The sequence below is a fragment of the Haematobia irritans genome, chromosome 1, assembly GCF_050003625.1.
Source record: "Haematobia irritans isolate KBUSLIRL chromosome 1, ASM5000362v1, whole genome shotgun sequence".
Taxonomy (NCBI): Eukaryota; Metazoa; Arthropoda; class Insecta; order Diptera; family Muscidae; genus Haematobia; species Haematobia irritans.
The window spans coordinates 197,594,702-197,622,106 of NC_134397.1; the positions used below are offsets into that span (position 1 = coordinate 197,594,702).

A 27,405-nucleotide genomic window follows, 5' to 3' on the forward strand; every position below is an offset into this window, starting at 1 on the left:
CGCGATTCTATGACCATTTTGAGGGAAAACTTCGGAGAACAATTCATCTCAAGAAATGGACCGGTAAGTTGGCCACCAAGATCATGCGATTTGACGCCTTTAGACTATTTTTTGTGGGGCTACGTCAAGTCTAAAGTCTACAGAAATAAGCCAGCAACTATTCCAGCTTTGGAAGACAACATTTCCGAAGAAATTCGGGCTATTCCGGCCGAAATGCTCGAAAAAGTTGCCCAAAATTGGACTTTCCGAATGGACCACCTAAGACGCAGCCGCGGTCAACATTTAAATGAAATTATCTTCAAAAAGTAAATGTCATGGACCAATCTAACGTTTCAAATAAAGAACCGATGAGATTTTGCAAATTTTATGCGTTTTTTTAAAAAAAAAGTTATCAAGCTCTTAACAAATCACCCTTTATAAATTGACATCATTTTTGGATTATTGCTATTGAATTCTAGCTACTGCTACAATATATATTTTCTAGCATGGTAACCCTGAAATCATGTAAACATATAAGAGATACGAAGAGAATACTGAATTGTTTATTTTAGAGTTGAACAAAATCTCATGACTGAGAGTACACTATTGTTTTGTAATGCATAGAGAGTGAGAATCAAATGTTGGTCATGTGTAAAAAGAATACAAACTAGTGAAGAGAACAATTTGGGGTGACTGGCATTCATGGTTGAATTCTGAGTTGTGTGCTCTAATGGGTTTGTGGGACCATTCACAAAACATAAGCGAATAAACATAGAAGTGCGTTCGTACAAATCGTGGCTATCCGACCCATGTGCTGTGGAAAATTCAAATGTACGTGGTTAAATGGAAGTGCTTCTGTGTATACGCTAGAACGCTGGGTATGAGTAAATACGTTCTAAAGAGCTGTATAAACAATAACGGCAACAACTCTTGTCTTAAAGTAATGAAATAGAAGTTCTTCTGCACAATGAATATTATTGCGCAGGTTGTTGTTTTGCCATAGAGACGTAGTAGAAGTCGAAAAAACCCATAACAACGTTCGTCTCCCTGTCATCATCGTCGTCACCATACATACAATACAAATAAATTCAAATAATACGTATACCAAAATTCCATATGAAAAAAAAGAATAACACACGAAAAATCAGTGAAAAACATGACAATAATAAAAAATATTCATAAAATGAAAAGCGTTTCGTGAAAGCAGTTGGAAAGATTACAAAAAAAAATAAAAATCAAACAACATTCAGATTTTACTGTTTTACATTTTTTGAGTAAAATTTCAATAAAAAATCTAAACGAGCATAATTAAGAATTCAAATGGAATAAAAGTGAATTGTAAAAAAAAAATAAAATAATATTCAAATAGTGAGTGGAGGAGTATGTGTATTGGAGAATCAACATTTTAAAGGGAAGTGGGAGAATTACAAAAAAACGACTTCGTTTAGTTCTTTTGGAGATTTTTTTTCAAAAGAGTTCCGTGTAAATAAATAGAACAAACAACAAAAACCAGAAATTGTTAGTGATTTTGTTAACATCAGCTCTTTAGTAGTACCGACCATAAAAGAAGACTTCAACGTCTATAAGAACGACACTACAACTAGGAAGCGAATAGAGTAGTAACCATGGATAAAAGAACAACAAATCATGTTTTAAAAGGGCCCAAATCGAAACAGGTAAGTACAGTGGTAGAACAAGAACCCAAAAAACAAACACAAGAACTTTAAACTCAGATTGGAATATGGAATAAATTACATGCCTATAGTAATAATCTAATTAAGGTGCAGAGTGTAGACATTTGGAAGTGTGTAACCGAATGTATGATTTAAACAAATCCATGTAATTCCAAGAAACTGTTAATGCTTTTATCTTCAACATAGGCTAAATGTGTTTGCTTAACTTGTCATAGCTTTTAAGACAGTTGTGTTATGAGTATACAAAACCAAAACATATCAAGCATCCCATCCATCCATTCTTATATTCATTATCATCCATGGGATACTTTATGTACATAGTACATACATTAGAATTGTTTGATTGTTGTTGTTTGTTTTTTTTTTTTTTTTGCTTCCATATAAACATTGTCTAAGTTCTCAATGTTTTGCATTGACAATGAATTCTCTTCAAATTGTTTTGTGTGCGTCTCAGTTAATACACGAAATACAAGGCCAAAATGTTCATAAACTCTGTGTAAAGACTTTAGCATATTCTGTTCAGTGATGTCAATATTATCATCGTGGGCAAAAGCGTTTAAAAATGTTGACCTACTTAATCGAACGAGAATATCAAACATTTTTCGATATAATGACCCAACAAAAAAAAATTGGAAGTTGTTCTAAAGGCTCAACTTTAAAAGCACTTCAAAAATGTCCCTCTGAAGATGTTTTTTATTTTAACTACACAGGAATTTCTTTTAACTCATTTTTTTAAACTCGATTTTTCTCATATTTGTAATTGGCAATCCTAATTGTTTTGTTTTAATTAGGTTTGAAACAGAGTAAGGGCCAGATTCTCAATGTCTTGTTATTATTATTAACAGCTGATCCCATACAACAATTTTACTAACCGGAAGTCTATCCTCCGTTTAAAAATTAATAGGAGGATGAAAAACTGGCCATAAGAATTATGAAAATGGTACAAATTATTTAAATTTTCTCAAAAAATTTTAAATCCATTCTAGAAAAATTGCGAATTTTTGAAAATATTTGAGGTCAAACGTTTCAGACAAGCGTTAAAATGTATTAAAAATCATAAAAAAATATAAAAATTATTTATTTGGCAAAATATCACAAAAGTTTTTAATTCACACCTTATAAAGTGATGCAAATTCAGTGCAACGGCTGTTAAAATGGTGCACATCCGTCCTATGACAAGCCCATGTTAAATTCATCGCTTTTGCGCCAATTTTGCACCACTCTCGGATCCAAACAGAACATTATCACTAATTTTTGTCGACGTTATTTTTTACTAGGGATAATATTAAATTTTTATTTAAGTATGGCAAAATCAAAGTAGGGATTGTAGTTAAATTTATAATTGCAAAATTTGGACAGATTAGATTTTGGAAATAGAAACAATACTTTTCTATTTTAGCTGTTAAAACTTGACTTCAAGTTTTTATACCATCAACCATAGGATGGGGGATACTAACTTTATCATTCTGTAACGCGTCGAAAATTTTAATCTCAAAAAGCATACAGTGTAGATATTCTGTATCGTGGTGAAGTTCTAAGTTGACTTAGTTATATCCGTCAGTCTGTTGAAAACATGTTAAATTCAGAACGAAATAAGATATCGGTTTGAATTTTTGTTTTCCAGAAGTAGTTGTTATAGATGTAAGTTGTATGGCATTGATTTCCTCTTTTTTGTAAAATGTAATTGTCCAAGACTTAAATTCTCACTTAAAATAGTGTAACTGCGTACTTTCTAATTCTTGTCGAAAAAGGCTGCATCGGAAGTGAAAAAAATCGATGGGGATCCCGCGATGCGACTTAAAAGAAACTTTTGTGGAATTGTCCAAAACGAATGCATCGGAAGTCGAGTGATCAAAACCGGTCGGTGAAAACCAGTAGACCGGTTTTGCACCGATTGTCGGTTTTGTATAAAATCGCCTTTTCGGTGGACCGGTAGAAACGGTGTTTTTAATAACATTAAACGCCAAGAAGGAGTAATCATAGACCAACGTTTTAGTATACGGATCGGTTTAGAATTAAATTCTGAGTCGATTTAGCGATGTCTGTCTGTTGATGTATTTTTGTGTGCAAAATACAGCTTGCAGTTTTAGTCCTATTGTCCTAAAATTTGGTATAGGGTCCTGTTTCGGCTCAAAGATGATCCCTATTGATTTTGGAAAAAATCGGTTCAGATTTAGATATAGCTGCTATATATATTTTTCACCGATCTGGTCATAACTGGCGTGTATATCAACCGATCTTCCTCAAATTCCGTACATCCGAATATTTTATGAGTCTCGAAAAACTTGCAAAATATCAGCCAAATCGGTTCAGATTTAGATATAGCTCCCATATATAGCTTTCGCCCGATTTACACTCATTTGCCCACAGAGGCCAATTTTTTGCTCCGATTTAGTTGAAATTTTGCACAGGGAGTAGAATTAGCATTGTAGCTATGTGTGCCAAATTTGGATGACATCGGTTCAGATTTAGATATAGCTCCCATATATCTGATCTCGACAAAAACGGTCAAAATACCAACATTTTCCTTGTTAAATCGCCACTGCTTAGTCGAAAAGTTGTAAAAATGACTCTAATTTTCCTAAACTTCTAATACATATATATCGAGCGATAAATCATAAATAAACTTTTGCGAAGTTTCCTTAAAATTGCTTCAAATTTAAATGTTTCCTATAGTGCATTAGCCAACTTAAATTTTGAGTCTATAGATTTTGTTAAAGTCGATCAAATTCTGTCCAAATCGAGTGATATTTAAATGTATGTATTTGGGACAAACCTTTATATATAGCACCCAACACATTTGACGGATGTGATATCCCACCTGACCACAACGTTCGTTATCGTATTCGATATAGAAATATTCTCGGGGTTTTCTCGAAGAAAACTATCGAAAACGATATCGAGAATGGTTCGAAAAAATTTCGAAAAACGTTCATCTGTCGTGCTGTTACTGCCAGCAAACTCTTCGTTTTCGAAAGCTTGCTAGTGATTCGTTAAAGAAGGTTTCGCGATGTCTTTAATTGATCGTTAACGAATCTATTTCGAATTCGTTTTCGTATTCGATATCATTCCGCTTTCGAAGGTTTTCTATAGTGTTTTATTCCCATTTTGTTCCCATTATAAGTTGTGTAGTAAAAGAAAATTTTCAAGTTTGTTTTTATTTTATTATAACACAATATAGATAATTATAATAGAAAATAATATAGATATTAGTGTTGCGAACAAAATACTTAAAATATTTAAATTTAGGAGTATATATTTAAAGTCATTTAAGGCACTGCATTGACTTCTTTGTGCGGAATTTCTTATTAAGCCGATCGTGGCTATGCCATTGAAAAGGACTATAATCAATGAGTAACATTTTCCTGGATACATCTGCAAATTAAACAAGAATGAAAATAGATAGTTTTTTTAAAAGATATATAAATAAATTACTTACCTCTTTTAGATTCGCTAAAACACTTCACCCGCACTTAACAATTTCTTAAACTGAAATGACTTTTTAATCTCTGTCTTTGTCAAAAACAAACATGGCGGAACACCAACAAATAAGCCGAAAAATATTCGTTATTACTTCGAAAAAACGAACGTTCGAAATTTTTCTATTATCGAACTTTTCTCGAATAATGTGCGCTTTAAATTATTTCGAAAAATGTTCGCTTTAGCGAACCTTCGCCATTTCTCGGCACTTTGGTCGGGTGGGATGGTATCGAAAATTTAGATCTACAAAGTGGTGCAGGGTATAATATAGTCGGCCCCACCCGACTTTAGACTTTCCTTACTTGTTTTTTTTTTCTATGCATCGGTATGAACACCTCCAACATAGTAGTAGGAACGTATATTTTGTTAACAAAATCTATGACATTACTTACGTTATTATTATTATACTTAATTTGGGATATTTTTCTGTAGAAAATTAGATCTGTTTGTGAATATTTTGAAAAACAACAAAATGATTCTTCGAAAACCAAATGCAGTATATACAATAAAATTTTTAGTTGTCGAGACTTCTTCATCTTTTATATAACGTTTAAGATATATTCATAAAAATTATATGAAAACAAAAAAGTAAAAAAAAATCAACTTTTTAATGTTTGCCTACGGTATTGTTACCGTAATTACAGCCAAGAAATTAATGTTTTTCATTAAATTGGTGTATTTTTTCCTTCATTTATATTTAATTAAACATTTTTGCTACCTTTGGGAAAAACCGGTTGCGCCGGTTATTTATTTTTTAAAACACCGCACATCGGTTATAAAAAATGGTCCGGGTTCTTTGAACCGAGAAAAACCGACTTAAGGTTTTTTGATCACTCTAATCGAAAGTTAAAAAATCGATGAAGGACTCCGGGTGCGTTTTAAAAGAAATGTTTGTGGAACAACTTCCATTTTTTTCCCTGGGATATTCATCTGAATTAGTCAAATGAGCATTTATAAAATACTTAAAAATGCAATTAAAAATGTTGTTGACATCACTGTTTATTGTAGATTGTGCGTAAAAATTTCAATGTTGTTCTCTTTTTTGGCTATCAGCAAAACAATTTGCTATAACTTTGCGGTGCGTACGTTTTACTTGTATCTATGGAGAACAAAAGTGGACGGACACATTTGTAGCAATGTAAATAGAAGTGTATATGGGATATTTGATTGGTGATGTCATGTGTTTCGCATTTTTACAACTGGCAAATATGACCGCACTATTTTTGTTTTGTTGTATTTGTATAGCTCAATTCAACTCAAAATAAATGACACACATATATGTTACTATGTATATTCAAGTAGTTTTTTTAATCCAATTGTTTATACATATGTGAATATAAAAAAAAATATTTCATTTAATAATTTTTTCAAATATTGTTTATAGGCAATTTGTAGCTTATGGAAATTTATGATTGACAATGACCAAATTGTATAGTTTTTCTTATATGTATGTATGTAGAGATTGAAGAGACACCTACACATGCATGTAGGTGGTGGATAGGTGCTACATTAGTACATGTGCATGTGGGGAACAATAATATTACTATTTATAACAACCTTGGCGCATAAATGCGGTATTTAAAACAACAATAAAAAAACTAACACAGATAACGGCAACAAAAACATCAACAAACGAAAAACCGCCAGTTTTCATTTTAAAATTAATTGCTAGGGTCATTGCCTTGAGTGCCAGTGTCAGGTGTAAGTCTTCAGCAATAGACTGTTAGCATTCCTCGTTTTTTGGCAATGACCAATATGGAATGAATGAATAAGAATGAAATTCATTTAAATTGGGGTAAACGTCAGCGATCTAACAAAACTGTTTCCTTGTTTGTTATCAGCTGTTTAACGGTTCTATCAAATGAAGGGGGTTGTCATGCGTAACGGCGTCATTGTATGCATGTCGAACAGGAACACAGTGCTGCAGTTGTTTGCTGTTTGCGATATTGGCCAACACACACTTGTCCACAGGGGGTGTTTAGCAGTTAGGGTCGTATTTTTAGGGGGTTGACCTGTGTATATCGCTATAAAAAAGGACAATTGCATGGATGGTAGCAGTAAATTAATCCCTATTGTAATATTTATGAATGTTTTTGTTGTAGTAGCCGAATTATGTTTCCATAGAGATTTTCGAACTTATTATTTCGTGGTATTAGTAGCGTTTCCGCACTATGATAGGATGATAACCGATAATGTTCAAGTAGAAAAAGAGATAAATTTGGTTTGGATACGCTACACATCATACTAAAATAAATAATTACGAAATGTGTGTATGCATTGAATACAGGGAAGCTGAAGCGATAAAAACCAAAACTAAGAATTTCCCATTAAGAGAAAATTGCTTAATAATAAGATAGATGCCGCTTAGAGATTGTCTGTTAATGTAATTTACAGATACTTTATACATTCCCAGCAAAAAAGGCGTCGCCAAAAAAGTAGTGAAAATGTTCTTTTTGGATCCGGAAGTGGTGCAAAATTGGCGCAGAAGCTATGAATTTGACATGGGCTGATGTCCACCATTTCAACAGCCGTTGCACTAAATATGCATCACTTCGTAAGGTGTGATCCGAATGCAGTGTTTTGGATGTGAATTAAAAAATTTTGTGATATCTTGATAAATAAATAATTTTTAATCATTTTTGCTGTTTTTGATTATGCATTGTAGTTTAGTCAATGCATTGACTATGCATTGACTAAACTACAAGTGTAGCTTAACCAATAGAGGAAAATAATGTTTGTCAAATTTATTTGGGCAAAGCCCTATAGACTGCAAGATAGTTGGATGGACGCGCGTTTCGGAATTACCACATTCCTCATCAGCATCCTCTACTTGCAGCAAAACTATCAACCAATTATCAGAATAAATTCAGGCAGTTCCCTAAACCCAAAAGTGAATCACACTTGAACCTTCCGAAAAAAGGTTTTACATGATAGCCGGCTTATGCCGAAATAAATTCAATGATTAAAGAACAAAAAAAAAATCTAACAATAACAAAACAAAACGAATGAAAAACAAGTATATACGGCCGTAAGTTCGGCCAGGGTGAAGCTTATGTACCCTCCACCATGGATTGCGTAGAAAATTCTTCTAAAAACTGCCATCCACAATCGAATTACTTAAGCTGCTGTAACGCTTGCCGATGGCAAGGTATCTTAAAACCTCCTAACACCATCTTATAAATTGTATGTAAGTCCATACGTGGTATATATTAAATCAAAAAAGATCGATCAAATACGTATGTTATTCGATTTGACAAAATAGACATAACATTTTGACAAAATTTTCTACAGAAATAAAATTTTAACAAAAATTTCTACAGAAATAAGATTTTACAAAATTTTCTATAGAAATAAAAATTTTGATAAAATATATAGAAATAAAATCTTGGTAGATTTTTTTTGGCTCGAGTGGCAACCATGATTATGAATCGAATAAAATTTGAACAAAATTTTCTATAGAAATAAAATTTTGACAAAATTTTCTATAGAAATAAAATTTTGACAATGATTGTGAACCGAATAAAATTTTAACAAAATTTTCTATAGAAATAAAATTTTGACAAAATTTTCTATAGAAATAAAATTTTGGTGGATTATTTTTGGCTCGAGGGGCAACCATGATTATGAACCGATATGGACCAATTTTCGTGTGATTGGAGATCGGCTATATATAACTATAGACCGATATGGACCAATTTTGGTATGGTTGTTAGCGGCCATATACTAACACCACGTTCCAAATGTGAACCGGATCGGATGAATTTTGCTCCTCCAAGAGGTTCCGGAGGTCAAATCTGGAGAACGTTTTATATGGGGGCTATATATAATTATGGACCGACATGGACCAATTCTGGCACGGTTTTTAAAGATCATATACTAACACCATGTTCCAAATTACAACCGGATTGGATGAAATTTGCTTCTCTTGGAGACTTCGCAAGCCAAATCTGGGGATCGGTTTATATGGGGGCTATATATAATTATGAAACGATGTGGATCAATTTTTGCATGGTCATTGGAGACCATATACTAACACCATGTACCAAATTTAAGCCGGATCGGATGAAATTTGCTTTTCTTAGAGGCTCCGCAAGCCAATCGGAGGATCGGTTTATATGGGGGCTATATATAATTATGAACCGATGTGGACCAATTTTTGCATGGTTGTTAGAGACCATATACTAACACCATGTACCAAATTTCAGCCGGATCGAATGAAATATGCCTCTCTTTGAGGTTCCGCAAGCCAAATCTGGGGATCGGTTTATATGGGGGCTATATATAATTATTGACCGATGTGGACCAATTTTTGCATGGTTATTGGAGACCATATACTAACACCATGTACCAAATTTCAGCCGGATCGGATGAAATTTTCTTCTCTTAGAGGCTCCGCAAGACAAATCTGGGGATCGGTTTATATGGGGGCTATACATAATTATGAACCGATGTGAACCAATTTTTGCATGGTTGTTAAAGACCATATACTAACACCATGTACCAAATTTCAGCTGGATCGAATGAAATTTGCTTCTCTTAGAGGGTCTGCAAGCCAAATTTGGGGGTCCGTTTATATGGGGGCTATACGTAAAAATGGACCGATATGGCCCATTTGCAATACCATCCGAACTACATCAATAACAACTACTTGTGCCAAGTTTCAAGTCGATAGCTTGTTTCGTTCGGAAGTTAGCGTGATTTCAACAGACGGACGGACGGACATGCTCAGATCGACTCAGAATTTCACAACGACCCAGAATATATATACTTTATGGGGTCTTAGAGCAATATTTCGATGTGTTACAATCGGAATGACAAAGTTAATATACCCCCATCGTATGGTGAGGATGTAAAAAGAAGAAGCACGCTCAAAATAAACCCAGCCAACTGCACTCAAATCGATGATTTGACGGTGGCAAAGGAAAAGAGATATGTTTGTACGAATTTATTTCGGCATAAGCCGGCTATCATGTAAAACCTTTTTCGAAAGGTTCAAGTGTGTTTCACTTTTGGTTTTAGGGAACTGTCTGAATTTATTCTGATAATTGGTTGATTGTCAATCTACATTTTTCCAAAATGATGATAAATAAATTGGTTGCAAGAAGGTGAAGATAGAAGATAGGCGAAATCGGTCATGGTTTTGATACAGCTTCCACATACATTTATTGATTGACTTATCTAACATCATTCCTTATTCGATTTGTCTTAAATTACAAATCCAGAGGTACTTTAGGTTCCCAAAGTGATGTGTTATATTTGGTTCGATGTCTTTCCATATAGCCTGATCTTCCGAGTTGACTTTTTGAGGCCATAGATGTTACAATTTTCATCCGATTCGCCTGGAATTTGGACTACATTGTATATCCCCCTATAGCCTAATCTGTGCTAAATATAGTTTATATCCATGTTTTGTATGGCTTCCTATAGGCTGATCTTCAGATTTGAATTCTCGTCTTCTCTCGATTTTAATTCTCGTTCGCATTTGAGTATTGACGTAAAAATTGGCAGAATTTTTTGAACGTTTAGAAGAGAATTAAAATTTCTCAAAAAAATCTAACAAAAATGGTTCTTATTCACTGAAAAAGAAGCATGCCCGGTTCCAAAGATTTTGTCTTTGCTTTAAACATTTTGGTATTGATTTGTGTACTTGCTTCTAGGAAGCAAATTTTAATTTTTCGCTTTTTCACCTTTTTTTTCTTCATATGGTATCAAAGTCCTTTAAAAACGAGTTAACGACAATTTTATTTTCCAAATTAAGACTCGACTTTCAGTAGAAATTATGCTATGTTTCAAGTAAAAAACGTCTTTAAAATAAAGTGTTGAAAAACATGTCTTACACAGGAAAAAATATTGACCTAATATGGAAGATTTTGCAACTTAAATTTTAGAATTCAAAAATTTACGCAATGCTAAGGACAAAATTCTTTAAAACAATGACATTTTAATTAAAAGAAAGTTTATAATCCTTGCTTCAAAATTTTTTTTTATATTAAATTTAGGACACAAATCTTGAAATTTTGCGTCTCTCTGCTGAAGTTGTAGATCTTTGAAGTAAGGCGAATTTTCCTTGAAGAAAAACATTTTTAATTTAAAGAAATCGTCTTTAACTCAACTGACATATTGAATTTTTAAATTTAAGATAAAAAGGCTTCAAATATAGACTAAGACTTATTTTAAGGATTTGCATCTTTGGTTTAAAGTTTTTTTTAGCATTAAGAAAAATGTTTTTACTTTGAAGTACCTGGCATAATTTGGATTTTGAAATTAGAATTTGTTTGTACATAAATACCTTTATAATAACTCGATGAATGAGATCTGTATCCAATTTTAATTTTATTGATCCTAGATTTAAAGCCAGTGAGGTCCTTAAAAATTGTCTTTATTTAAAAGAAGCCGCATCTTTGGCTCGGAATCAATACCAAAATCCTTAAGGGAAGGTCAAGATCTTTGGATCGAAGTAAACTTTTTTTTTTGAGTGTACTATTATCTTTTGACCAAATCTTCAATTTTATGTTTTCTACAAATGCGGAAATTGGAAAACAGTTTTCAATAATTTCTACACATTAGCTAATCTGTAAATATGTTATTCTTCATGTAATCGCACACCAACGTGAATATTTTGACATGTACATGACATTGGAATTTCGACAAGTCTTTCAAATGTAAAAAATAAGGAAATTTCAATTTATATGCAGTCACCAAAAAAAAAACTGCTTTGCATGTGTCGCATTGAGAATGCTCTATTTATTTATTTTTGGTATGCATTGGAATAACAAATAATTGCCATTTCAATTAGGGCATGACCATTTTTTGTATTACAATAATTACAATATTTGTATGCAACATAATTTTATATTTCTAGTTATGCTTAAATCAGTGCAATTATATCTCAGTTGTTTAGACGATAGCACCTGCATCCGCCTTAGGGATGATTTGATTGAATCTGTTTGTTTTTGTAATTGATTCATGTGTAACCAAGCATATGCATATGAATTTTACCTTATTATCTCATCATGTTTCCATTTTTATGCCTCTCTAAATTTTTAATTACAAATATTTTAAGTTGTGGACATAGACGATATCTTGAAATATCTTGCTAATCAAATAAAAACAAAAATCTCGATTGTTAAATTTTGCATATTTTCCTAGTTATAGGTGGATATGAACATTTGTGATTCAAATAAAATATTTTTCATATTGAAATGACACGCCTACATTTGTGACAGCTGTCGAATGATGTGTTATGGGACAACGAATTGAGAGATGAACTGAACTGGTGAATCAGTAATGTACGATAACTGAATTTTGCCATAGAAAAATCAATGATTTTTAAAAATGTAACATATTTAGTAGATTAGAATGGATAGATCGTGTAAAATGTGAATCAAAATATATATTTTTTAATTTTTACAATAATAGGTTCATCATTTCAATTTTGAAAGACTTGATATTTAAACTTCCAAATCTTTTTGAAAACTTCGAATTTTTCGCTTATAAACAAGTGGATGGTTAGATTGTATCAAAGTTACCGAAAATTGCATAAGTAAGATCTTACCCTTAATCACTTGATAACGTGAAGATTTCATAAGAAATAAAAAAAAAAAACAAAAGAATTTGGGCATTATTCCTATCAATTACACCTACTTCTAACATATTGCCTAAATGTACAAGGTGGTTGCTTATATCGATAACTACCAGAAAGGGCTACTTAAACAACCTTACATCCAGACAGATGTAATCCATCAAGCGTATACAGAAAAATTACTGCCACCTGATACCTTATGTGGAGAATTTGTTTGGAATTGATAAACACATTTCCAAAGATATGGTCAACTATTAATATAACCAAGCAACCTAGTAAATTGGTTACTTCAAAGAAACCCAAAGAAATGAGAATTTTAATTCACTTCCGTGTTAAAAATAAATAAAATCAGACGTATTTAAAAAAGAAGGCAGCGTCAATTAATTTCTCAGCCAAGACGAAAATAATCAATAAAGTTAAGTTAATAGCTAGGTAAGTAAATTAAGATGAAGTAAATAACCGAAGATTCAGGAAGTTCCAGTTTTGTAATTTAGAGAGATCGTTAACAATCTTCTAGCTAACCAATGAATACACATACATACCCAGCAAAAAAAGCTTCGCCAAAAAAGTTGTGAAAATTTTCGTGTTGGATCCAGAAGTGGTGCAAAATTAGCGCAGAAGCGATGAATTTAACATGGACTTGTCATAGGACGGATGTCTACCATTTTAACAGGCTTTGCATCACTTCTTAAGGTGTGATCAGTGTTTTGTATGTGAATTAAGAAATTTTGTGATATTTTGACAAATAAATAATTTTTAAAATTTTGTTATGAGTTCTAATGCATTCTTACGCTTATGTGGAACGTTTGGCATCAAATATTTTCAAAAATTCGCAATTTTTCTGCAATGGATTCGGTATTTTTTCGGAAAAATTTAAATAATTTTTACCATTTTATTAATTCTTAATCTATTTTTAACCTATTTGAAACAAAAAATTTTAAAGTTTCCATTAAAAATATGAAAAAAATCGAGTTATAAAAAATTGAATTAAACGAAAATTTTTTGGGAGGTAATTTTTGGAGTGCTTTTAAAGTTGTGCCCTTAGAAGAACTTCCAATTTTTTTGCTGGGTATTTAATTATAAAAAAGAGACAGAAATAAAAATTTTTGTAAGTTATGTAAAAAAGTATACTCCCTCCGGTTCAAATAGTAGGGTTTCTGAAGTTGTAACATTTATTTGTAGCACACACAAAAAATATTGTTTGTCTTCAATTACGAAATTAATTGATCTAATTAATTTTTAATTGAATTTAATCTAATTAATTTTAATTGACAGAAATCATAGTATCAATTAAAAATTAATTAAAATTTAATTAAAAAATAATTGATCCAATTAAAAAATTAATTGAAATTATTAATTTTTGTGACTGACTTTGGTTTCAATTAAAAAAATTTTGAATCAATTAAATCTAAGAGAAGCCAATTGCAACTCGTTTATCGTCTTGTAAAAGAAATCTTCCAACCAACTAGGCTATGTATTCCATATTCAAATCAAATAGTTATACTAAATACTCATTATATTTTCTATACTACAAAAATTCTCTTTATTTCAGATAAAGAACATGGATACCTTGATGGATTTGTGTGACTTCCTTGAACATTCCTCTGAACCTGTGATAGACTATGCTAGTCCAAGTTGGAATGATTTACCCAACGAACTATTGATCCACATATTCAAATATCTACCTCATGGTGATTTACAACAAATACGCATGGTTTGTCGACGATGGTATGATCTGATGCAGTTACCCGAATTCATGGATAAAACCAAAGTGGTGGTAAACAAAGAAAATATTGATATTTTATTGGATGCTCTACATCAAGATTCCGAGTTGGCTCAACGTTTAACTTATGATACATTGGAGTTACATGGTCTAGATCTAAGTGCAGATGTAAGCAAGATACTACAACATTTAGGAACTAAAGTGCAAAAATTGCGCCTATATAAATCTCCTGTGTTTGCCTTACTCAATGATCACCTGCCAGAATTAGAGGAGCTAATAGTCACCCATATACCCACAGTACAAAGTGATAATAATTTTTCTTTAAATTTGGGTAAATTCCCTAAATTCAAAGCTTTGGATATAGCCTGCAGTAATGTTACCACTTACATTAAGACCCATATGATATTGAATTTGACCCGGGAGGTATCGGTAAAAATGGAAAAACTTTGCATAGAAGTCAATCGAGATCATGAAGATTTACTAATCTATACGCTGCAATGTCATGCAGAATCATTGAGACACTTGGAGATAATATTGCGGTCAACACCACTGATGGTAGCCAAATGGAAACAGGTGTTTGTGTTGTTGGAACGTTTGGAGACTTTGAAAATTACCGGTATCTCTTGTTATATGTGGCTGAAACATGTCTTCGAATGTTTACCCCTGAGGGCTCCTTTGAAGCATTTGGATTTAAGTGGAGGTTTACAGGTGGATGATCCTTTACTGAAGTTAATCGTAGATAAATGGCCCAATAGTTTAGAGACTATGGAATTGATGTTTTGCAGCTGTCTCACCGATGAAGGTGTTAAAAGTCTGGGCAAACTTAAGAAATCCCTAAGGACTTTGAACATATCACACTGTTCGAAAATATCTTCCAAAGGTTTGCTGCAGGGCCTAGTGGAGAACACAAATCCAGTACTTACAACATTGGTTCTCAACGATGTCACAGATACCGAACCTGAGAGTATGTGTATGTTGGCTCAACGTTTACCCAATTTGACTTATCTTAGTTTAGAATCTTGCCGTGACGCCGTTACTGATGCCACTCTCGAGAATATCTTCAGACATCAGACACAATTGCAACACCTAATATTGGATGATTGTATGCGGATTAGCGACGAAGGTCTCTTGGGATATGGTGAAAATCCTGCCACAATACGTAACCTCAAAGGCTTACAGAGCCTATCGTTGAGGGGATGTCGTAATCTCTCCAATCGTGCTTTGGCTAAAGGCTTGAAATTCCGAGAGCTTCGTAAATTGGTTTTAGGCTACTGCCATAAAATTTCCTCTATGGGCATTGAGGAATTAGTGGAAAATTGTCGTTCCCTAGAAGATCTAACCATTTCCAGTTGCCTTATGATTGATGATGATGCCATGTTACACATAGCCCAAGGATTACCACGTCTAAGACGTCTAAATGTTAGCAATTGTATAAATTTAACTGGAAAATCCATAGATTATGTTGTGGAACTATGTAAGTCCTTGAAAGAGTTATCCATGTGTGGCATTGATTCATTAGAAATTGAAGAAGTTCAAGATAAGTTCCTGCAAATGAAACCACAAATATTGGAGGTGAATTTATAAGTGGCTTGAAATTGAGAAATTATGGCGATTGATGATGGGTAAACTATTATTTGGAAATTCCTAATAGGAAATTGGGCAAAACAATCTGAAGACCATAAAATATTTGCGGGCAACTTCGGCCGCCTTATGTATGTTTTGGTCGAAGCTGAAGAAAATCATTAGAAATCACTTTCTTGAGGCAATTCTGTAAGATTTAAAATTCCCGGTTTGGTTCCAAATAAGAAAATCATAACTTCCAAAATACCATAATACTTGAAAGTTTCTTTATGTAAGATGGACCTTACCTATTTCGTAGTCAAATATTTTCTCTAAGTATATATATTTTTTTTTTAATTTTTTCTGGCAAAAAGCTGTGTTTTATTTTTAAAATATAATTGTTTAACTATTGTATATTTTATAGACATTTTGTTAATTCTATTTTTGAAATTACTTAAAATTGTACCTTCTATAGAAACATGAAAAAAATTCTGAATCAATGATTAGTATACATAATTGTTATAGAAATAGATTTAGTATATGTATAAAAAAAAAATAAAACTAAATTTTTGTTGTGCAATATTATATATTTTTATAATTTAATTTTATTAATTTAAGAAAATTACCCTACTTGTTAAAGACAATATATCCTTATTAACTATATAAATTTAAAATATAAATTATAATTATGTATATGTATATATTAATAATAGTTATTAAATTTAATAGTACATATTTAAGTTTCTAAAGTAATAAATCTATAAAAAACGGCGTTCACTTTATGCTGATAAATTGTTGTAATAATACAAATAAATAATAACATTTTATATTATTAAAAAATAAAGTATGCGATTTATTTCATAATTTCGTCTACCTGGCGATAAAAAGAAAAAGGAAAATTAATGTTATTCCTGTTTTTGGCTTAGATTTTTTCAAAATAACTTTAATTCTATTTTAGGGTTTTGTTAAGATTCACTGAAAAACAGCTTGCTCGGCTCAAAAGATTTTGTCTTTGCACTAATGAGCTTAGGAACTAATGAAAGAAAAAATACTTTCCTCGGGAACAAAATATCATTTTGTTAGAAAGTATTTTCTTATAGAACAAATAAACCCAAATTAGTGAGAAGAGTTGCTACGGGTTTGTCTAATAATTTTTATTTCTTTCAATAGAAGATTTTTTAGCATCAAAAGAAAACATAGTTTGTCTAAAATTTCTTTCCTCAGAAAAGAAAACTCTTCTTTCAGTGTAGAGGGAAGCGAATTAAATAAAGTTTCAAAATACTATTTGTGTATACGTTTTAGCTTTATAGTCAAGTAATACAAAACGTAATTTTAAGACAATTCTAATAATATTGAGGACTTTGAGGGCCGATGTTTTAGAGCAAATTGACCTCTTCTCAAGAGAATTATCTTTTATTTAAATATTCAAATTTTTATGTCGAATCTCTGAATCTCGAAGGATAAAATTCCTTCATTGAAAATTTTTTCGATTTTTGGTTAAATATTAAGATAAACTGTACATTTAAATATCCGCGACACAAACCATATGGTTTTTGCCAGTGCAGCTAATGAGTTAATTATAATTTGGGAAGATAAAATATTTAATAACAAGTATATAAGGCCGTAAGTTCGGCCAGGCCGAATTTTATGTACCCTCCACCATGGATTGCGTAGAAAGTTCCACTAAAGACTGTCATCCACAATTGAATTACTTGGTTTGCGGTAATACTTGCCGATGACCTTGCCATCTGAAAACTTCTTAACATCGTCCTCTAAATTGTAAGTTAGTCCATACAAGGTATATATTAGACAAGAAAAACAGATTAAATGCGTATATAATTCAGTTCTTGACCCGGTATATGGTATATAGGGAAGTGTATAAATAATTACCAACGGATATGAAGTTTTGAGCGGTAATTAGTGAGCCGAATTGAAATATGGGGGTCGCTTTATGAGGGGGCTATATACAGTTACGAACCGATATAGACCAATTTTTGTGTGATAGGGGATATGTTTATCTGGGGGCTATATATAACTATAGACCGATATGGACCAATTTTGGCATGGTTGTTAGCAACCATATACTAGCACAATGTAAAAATTTTAACCGAATCAGATGAATTTTGCTCCTACAAGGGGCTCCAGAGGTCAAATCTGGGGATCGGTTTATATGGTTTTTAAAGACTAAATACTTAGATCACTTTATACGGGGACTATATATAATTATTGACCCATATGGATACATTTTTGCACGGTTGTTAGGGACCATATTTAAAATTCAAGGACCAAATTTCAACCGCATCGGATGAATTTTACTCCTCCAAGAGGCTTTGGAGGTAAAATCTGAACACAAAAAATTTCACGAAAATTTTTCCAATTAAAATTTTAATTGAGTTTTAAAAAATATTCAATTAAAAATTTAATTGATTCGACAAATTTTTTAATTGAAATAAAAATCAATCACAAAAATAATAGTATCAATTAATTTTTTAATTGGATCAATTAAATTTTTAATTGACCTTCAATTAATTTTTTAATTGATACTATCATTTCCGTGATTGAAGACATTTCAATTAAAAATTAATTGGATCAATTAATTTCGTGATTGAATCAGAAAAAAATTTTTTTGTGTGTGGGCATCGGTTTATATGGGGACTATATATAATTATGGACCGATATGGACTAATTTTTGCATGGTTGTTAAAGACCATATACTAAAACCAAATTCCAAATTTTAACCGGATCGGATGAGTTTTGCTGCTCCAATAGGCTCCGGAGGTCAAATCTGGGATCGGTTTATATGGGGGCTATATACAATTATTGATCGATGTGGACCAATTTTTGCTTGCTTGTTAGAGACCATATTCTAAATCCAAGTACCAAATTTCAACCGGATCGGATGAATTTTGCTCCTCCAAGAGGCTTTGGAGGTCAAATCTGGGCATCGGTTTATATGGGGACTATATATAGTTATGGACCGATATGGACCAATTTTTGCACGGTTGTTAGGGATATATTTTCCACCTACCAAATTTCAACCGGATCGAATGAAATTTACTACTCCAAGAGACTCCGGAGGTCAAATCTAGGGATCGGTTTATATGGGATTTTTGCACGGGTTGTTAGGGACCATATTCTATATCCACCTACCAAATTTCAACCGGATCGGACGAATTTTGCTCCTCCAAGAGGCTTTGGAGGTCAAATCGGTTTATATGGGGACTATATATAATTAAAGACCATATACCAACACCATGTACCAAATTTCAGACGGATCGGATGAAATTTGCATTTCTTAAGGGCTCCGCAGGCCAAATCTGGGGATCGGTTTATATGGGTGTTATACATAATTAAAGATCGATGCGGACCAATTTTTTCAATGTTTGTTAGAGACCATATACTAGCACTATGTACCAAATTTCAGCCGGATCGGATGAAATTTGTTTCTCTTAGAGGATCCGCAAAGCAAATTTGGGGATCGGTTTACGTAAAAGAGGATATGGCCTATTTGCAATGCCGTCCGACCTACATCAATAACAATAATTTTTATTTTAAACAATAGAGGACTACAGTTGCATCAAAAAATACTTGATTAAAAAAAATTAATTGATTTCATTAACGAAAATTCAATATATTTTTTAATAAAAAACTTAATTTTTTTCAATCAATTTCTGAGCTGGCTTAGTGTCTTTAGTTTGATTAAATAAGTGATTGTTTCAATTAAATGTTTGATTAAAAATTGCAAAAAATCCAAAAAAATTACTTAATCTTCCGGGTTTGGTTAAAAAGTTATTTGTGTCAATTAATTTTTTGATTAAAAATTAAAAAAAAAATCATTCAATAATTGACTTAATTGATTTATTGTATTTAGTTTGATTAATTGAATTTTTAATTGAAAGAGTTTTCAGCTTCAATCAACTTTTTAATTAGAAATATTTCGGTTATATTTTTTTCTGTGCAGAGAAGTACCGAAGTAATGTTTTCGGTCCCTATATATACTGGTATTTCCCCATATAGAGCGATCTCCTCACATTACTTCTTAACTTCAATCTGCACAGTTTATATTTCAAACATTTGGAACGCGATATTTAACTTCGTTTTTCTTGAACACTAAGATGGGGAATTCAAGATGCCTATTTATAAATGGTATTTATTCTTATATGGCCTCCATATCTATCTATTTCAGAATTAATTTTCGACCGTTTTCTACTTGATGGATTACGTCTCATTAAATCCATCCAAATTTCTTTATGTTGAATTTATGGATGACTTAGTTTTCACTACAATGAAAAAGGCATGAAGATATCTTGTCCTTAAAATCCAAGTGAGACTTTCTCATTTCCCTAATACAACGACAATTTACTTGACTGAAAGTCCTTAGAGTTATGCGATTCGACATTAAAATTGGAGTAATTACATAAAAGAAATTTCGTTGATCCGAGTCCAACTTGTATTTAATAAATCGGAAACTAATCTTGACTATATAGCACGATGTATTAAAAATAGGATATATATTTCAAACCTTTATTTTTATACATTATGTACTTAGACGATATAACCTTAAAATTGCTGAAAAATCTAATAAATTGAAATTTTTCCTTAACATTAGGTACGTAAAACCAGATTTTATAACGAAATCCATCTTAGATATAATTCGATTGCCTCGCGTCTTTTGTTCGAAATCAATATAATAGTAATTAAAGGGGAGTCACAATCTTAGGATCTGGGTAAGATTTTTTCAGTATATGTACACCCTCACAAAAAATCGCTTCTGTAACATATACTCCCAAACATATTTTGCTTCAAGCATATACATTTTTGGGTATTGCCCAAACATTTATATGTTTGATCTCTACCAATATATGTTTGAAAGCATATTGGTCTAAACAATATATGTTTGGGTAGTCTAAGTTCCAAACATTTTGTATTTTTGCATCCAAATTCAATAATGTTGTCTTCCAAAAAACAATATGTTATTATGTGACCATATAATATGTTTGGAAGCATTTTGCACCCAAAAATATTATATGCTTAAAAAAAATTCTCCCAAACAATATTGTGCTCAAAATTTTATTTATTTATTTATACATTTACAATCATAATGAATTATGAAAATAAACAGGTAATATAGGTTTTCGACCTGAATGCTCAAAATTTTGTTTCTGCTCAAAATTTTGTTTTGTTTGTATATTCCCCGACATCTTTCTCACTTCCACGAGATTTTTTAGTTCTTAGCACCTTTTTCTGTAATACAAACATTGTCGAAGAAATTATTCAATTTTATGATTTTTTTTTATTTTAATTTTACCTTTTGCCGGACGGGGATTCGAACAGCGGACCACACAGTTTGTAAGGATCAAAGAAGTAGCTGATCAATTGCCCAAGGAAAAATAAAATGTTAATTTTGTAATAACAAGCAACAACCACCAACTTAATTCAATATCGCTCCCTGTTAAATAGCGCTCCAAGCTACTAAACACATATATGTTTATAGGCTATTTCTAAATTAATATATGTTTGCATCCAAGCATATTATATTTACAAACATTTGATGTCCCAAACATAATATGTTCTAACATATTAACATATATGTCCCAAACATGTTATGCTAGTTTATGAACATTATATGCTTGCACTCAAAAATATTGTGTTTAAAAATTTGTGTTCCAAACATATAATTTTTATAGCCAAACATATGAAAAACAGTCTTTTTCATCCGTGTAGTCCATATTATTTCTCGGTCAGCTAGAAAATGAGTTTTTAGACTTTGTATACAGTTCTGTGATTCAAATCCACAGTTTTTTGGGCTCTACCAATATTAGTCAGCTTGAGGTTAATGTTATATGGTAAATTATTGAAATATCTTCACTATGTAATTTCTATGTTCGCAACATCCATTCTTCACAAAAGCTCTTGTGAGTAACAGTGTTGAGCTTTTGGAAATATTACCGTTAAATTCAAACATCATATTCAGGAAACTTATGAAACCAAAATTCGAGCTTTCCGTTAACAAAAATATATTGGGAGAGCTTTATTTTTCAAAAAAAGCTTTTTATGTCCCATATAATATAACGTCTTTTTTGTCAAAATGAAAAACGAATTTTCATCTTGTTTCTTAAATTTTAAATAGCATCATCTAAAGGAAACACAACAGAAGAAAAAAAGTTTTTAAAGTGGATCTTGGAAAAATATTCCCATTAAAATCATCCATCAAATTCAACAAAATAAGAATAAGTATTGCCATTATATTTCGGGATTAGAGAATAAAAAAAAAAATATTAATCATCGAATATAGCTTCATTATTTGTGAAAATATTTCCCAACAAGATCTATGTTATACACTTTTGCATGAGTTTGAACCAATTGTCGAAGCAATTTTCCTCTCTGATGGAGGTATCTCTAAAACATGCTTTCCGAATGCATCAAGCGCTTCTTCAGGGTATGCTACTGGCAGGACTATACGATGACCAAACAAATCGACGTTTTGTTTGCTCTAAAATACAGTTGTTTGAGTCGATGTCAGAGAACTCGCATTGTTCGTGGTAAAGAGTGATCCGTCTTTGACGGTTGGATTTCCTGATTTCTTGTAAGACAACTGGCAACAATGTTTGTGTACCACTCAGAATTGCCTGTCTTCGTTGTTCTACACCCTCAAAAAAAAATTGCCTCTAAACCTATAACCCAAACATACTCTTCTTTAAGCAAATATATATTTTCAGTATTTGTGCAAACATATTTTATTTTTCACCCTAAACATTTCTTTTCTAAGGCTCCGAATACACAATTTAATCTGTAAATGAACATAAAAAATATGTCTCTCTCATTTAATTTTCTCACTGCGTTACGTTGATGTCTTTCTCTTTTGTACATATGATGTTTCTAAACATATATATGTTTATATGAAAATTCTTATTTAATATATGTTTGGATCCAGAGATATTATATTTAAGAAAATGTGATGTCCCAAACATAATATGTTCTAACATATTAACATATATGACGCAAACATCATAGACTAGTCTATGAACATTATATGTTTGCACTTAAAAAAAATTTGTCAACATTTTATTTTTATAGAAAATTTTGTCTAAATTTTATTTCTATAGAAAATATTTGCAAAAGTTTATTTCTATAGAAAATTTTTGCACAATTTTATTTCTATAGAAAATTGTGTCAAAATTTTATTTTTATAGAAAATTTTGTCAAAATTTTATTTCTATAGAAAATATTTGCAAAATTTTATTTCTATAGAAAATTTTGTTAAGATTTCCTTTCTATAGAAAATTTGTTAAAATTTTCTTTCTATAGCAAATGTTTTGCACAATTCTATTTCTATAGAAGATTTTGTCACAACTTTATTTTTATAGAAAATTTGGTAAAAATTTTATTCCTAACATATAGAAAAATTTTGTCAAAATTTTATTTCTATAGAAAATTATGTCAAAATTTTATTTCTATCGAAAATTTTGTCAAAATTTTATTTTTATAAATTTTGTCAAAATTTTATTTTTATCGAAAATTTTGTCAAAATTTTATTTTTATAGAAAATTTGATCAAAATGTTATTTCTATAGAAAAATTTTGTCAAAATTTTATTTCTATAGAAAATTTTGAAAAATTTTTATTTCTAAAGAAAATTATGTCAAAATTTTATTTCTATTGAAAATTTTGTCAAAATTTTATTTCTATAGAAAATATTTGCAAAATTTTATTTCTATAGAAAATTTTGTCAAAATTTTATTTCTATATAACATTTTTGCATAATTTTATTCCTATAGCAAATGTTTCGCACAATTTTATTTCTATAGAAAATTTGTACAAATTTTATTTCCATAGAAAATTATGTCACAATTTTATTTCTATAGAAAATTTTTGCAAAATTTTATTTCTATAGAAAATTTTGCCAAAAATTTATTTTTATAGAAAATTTTGTCAAAATTTTATTTCTATAGAACATTTTTGCAAAATTTTATTTCTATACCAAGTGTTTTGCACAATTTTATTTCTATAGAGATTTTGTCAAAATTTTATTTTTATAGAAAATTTTGTCAAAATTTTATTTCTATAGAAAATTTGTCAACATATTCTTTCTATAGAAAATGTTTGCAAAATTTTATTTCTATTGCAAATGTTTTGCACAATTTTGTTTCTATAGAAAATTTTGTCAAAATTTGATTTCTATAGAAAATTTTGTCAAAATTTTATCTCTATAGAAAATTTTGTCAAAATTTTATTTCTATAGAAAATATTTGCAAAATTTTATTTCAATAGAAAATTTTGTCAAAATTTTATTTCTATAGAACATTTTTGCAAAATTTTATTTCTATAGCAAATGTTTTGCACAATTTTATTTCTATAGACGATTTTGTCAAAATTTTATAAGTTTTATTCCTATAGAAAAATTTTGTCAAAATTTTATTTCTATAGAAAATTTTGAAAAATTTTTATTTCTATAGAAAATTATGCCAAAATTTTATTTCTATCGAAAATTTTTGCTAAATTTTATTTCTATAGAAAATATTTGCAAAATTTTATTTCTATAGAAAATTTTGTCAAAATTTTATTTCTATATAAAATTTTTGCATAATTTTATTTCTATAGCAAATGTTTCGCACAATTTTATTTCTATAGAAAATTTGTACAAATTTTATTTCTATAGAAAATTATGTCACAATTTTATTTCTATAGAAATTTTTTGCAAAATTTTATTTCTATAGAAAATGTTGCCAAATATTTATTTTTATAGAAAATTTTGTTAAAAATTTATTTCTAAGAACATTTTTGCAAAATTTTATTTCTATAGCAAATGTTTGCACAATTTTATTTCTATAAAAAATTTGTCAAAATTTTATTTCTATAGAAAATATTTGCAAAATTTTATTTCTAAAGAAAATTATATCAAAATTTTCTTTCTATAGAAAATTTTTGCAAAATTTTATTTCTATAGAAAATTTTGTCAAAATTTTATTTCTATAGAAAATTTTGTAAAAATTTTATTTCTACAGAAAATTTTAGCAAAATTTTATTTCACAATTTTATTTCTATCGAAAATTTTGTCAAAATTTTATTTCTATAGAAAATTATGTCACAATTTTATTTCTATAGAAAATTATGTCAAAATTTTATTTGTATAGAAAATTTTGCCAAAATTTTATTTTTATAGAAAATTTTGTCAACATTTTATTTCCATAGAAAATATTTGCAAAATTTTATTTCTAAAGAAAATTATGTCAAAATTTTCTTTCTATAAAAATTTTTTGTAAAATTTTATTTCTATAGAAAATTTTGTCAAAATTTTATTTCTATAGAAAATTTTGTCAAAATTTTATTTCTATAGAAAATTTTGTGAAAATTTTATTTTTACAGAAAATTTTAGCAAAATTTTATTTCTATAGGAAATGTTTTGCACAATTTTATTTCTTTCGAAAATTTTGTCAAAATTTTATTTCTATAGAAAATTATGTCACAAGTTTATTTCTACAGAAAATTATGTCAAAATTTTATTTCCATAGAAAATTTTGTCAAAATTGTATTTCTATCGAAAAGTTGAGAAACAGCCATTTTCGTCTGTGTAGTGATACGATTGCGACATGTTTTTCCAGTTTTACTGAAAAATCTGACGATCATTTGCTTGGAAGTGCTTCGTGCACGAGCAACTTTTGTTGGATGTGGCTCATCTTAAAACACCAATACAGTCGACTGCTGTTTACTTTCGGGCTCATACTCGTAAATCCACGGTTTATCACCTATCACGATGTCATAGAGGTGTTTCGAAGCACCACGATCGTATTTTTGGAGCCTTTATTTCGACCAATACACATGAGTTTGGTTTTGAGCGAATCACAAATTGTGTGGGATCCAATGTGTGCTGGTCCCACTAAATTCTAACGTTGTCTCAGTCTCTCTATAGGTGACATTTGATGCCCAAATGGTTTCCAGAACAACAACTGATTTTGGACAATCTTCACGAAATTCGTCTTGGGGTGACCTACGACCTTGGTTGAATTCATCATACACCGAAAAAAAAGTTTACTGTTTTTTATGAAAAATGAACTAACCCATAGTAAGAATGACCATGATTTGGCGCCAAAGATTTTTTTCATCTAGATAAGTTCATGATTTTCTTATAAATTAGTTCATGTATTACATCGTATTTTAGTTCATTATTACTATGCTGTGGGAAGAATATAGTTAAACTCATTCAAAATATTCCAGCTATCCGGAAAAATTAACAATTTTTTGGGAAACCTGTATTAAGAAATTGGTTTGAAATAAACTGTTTGTCGGTATAATTTTCAAAAAAGTAGAGAAATTGAGGAATCAAAAGTACAAAAAGCCTGTATACAACTAAGAAATTGTTCGTACAAAACAAGTCAATTTTCTATAACCACCAGTATTTTATTTCAAAGAATTATTATTATATTACACAAAACTATGGCTTATGATATACAATAAAGGAAACATTTTTATTAGTACGTTGGACGCATTTACTTGTCGGTATTTAGTAATTGCTTCTTCAAAAGAGTAATATTCTATGTTATTAGGACTAAACTAATTAATTTAAATGTCCATGTTTTCTATCCATATGAAAGATATATGTGGCATAAGTTGCTATATTCAATTGAATTGTCCAATTTCATCGATTTTGGCTAACTTTTGTTGGGCGGATTTGGCTTAGAGGCATCTGAAGTTATACAAAATATAAGAAAAATATTATTAATTAATTAATTCTATCGTTCATATTGATCTTTAACTTACGGTTTTCAAGAGTATTTCCTAGAGCCAATAAGGATATCAGCTTAATTAGTATTAAACAGTAAGAATATTCAAAAAATTACCATTACGAGACCTGTCTACCTGCAAGTGAAAAAAATAATTTTTAATAAATTGAAAATTTGGTTTTATTAAAAACGGACAAAATACCGTTTACAGAAAAACTTACCACATTGAAAAATCCATCCAGTAGGTACATTATTGGAATCATATCCTTGGACAAATGGGACGTTATTGAAATTATTCTCAGAATATAATTGAAATAAAAAATATTATAAAATTAGACATAATTTCCACTTGTCAGTATAGCTTTTAGTATTTAAGGTGGATATTAAGTTCGAGTTTAGCGGCTAAAATTGCAATTTCCATGATAAGTTTTCTTTAATAATCCATTATAAAAAATAATCTTTATAAAAAAACTTGATTTGGGCTATTCTCCATCAAGTTATATTTAAAGTTGTATCGAAGACGTATAATTTTATACTTTGCTTAGTGATTTATTTTTAATTTTAGCGGCTAAACTCGAACTTAGTACTCACCTCTAGGAATTGCTGTAACATAAAAAATATAGATTCAAAAAAATGGTTGCTTCCCAACCTGTGATCCAGATGTAGA

General features: G+C 30.3%; 1 protein-coding gene and 1 long non-coding RNA gene across 2 annotated transcripts; one reads left to right on the top strand and one right to left on the bottom strand.

Annotated features, from left to right (window-relative positions):
- The first annotated feature begins 695 nt into the window (after positions 1–695).
- On the top strand, positions 696–16,611 carry LOC142222380 (uncharacterized). The gene is made up of 2 exons (XM_075292508.1): positions 696–1,655; positions 14,288–16,611. The coding sequence occupies exons 1-2, from the start codon at positions 1,605–1,607 to the stop codon at positions 16,040–16,042; spliced, it is 1,806 nt and encodes a 601-aa protein (XP_075148623.1). The 5' UTR covers positions 696–1,604; the 3' UTR covers positions 16,043–16,611.
- Positions 16,612–26,525: 9,914 nt separating this feature from the next.
- On the bottom strand, positions 26,526–27,016 carry LOC142242999 (uncharacterized). Its single transcript, XR_012724289.1, has 3 exons — positions 26,960–27,016; positions 26,776–26,874; positions 26,526–26,701 (listed from the first exon to the last, which is right to left on the bottom strand). It is a non-coding gene; the product is annotated as an uncharacterized LOC142242999 (long non-coding RNA).
- Between the last annotated feature and the right edge of the window lie 389 nt (positions 27,017–27,405).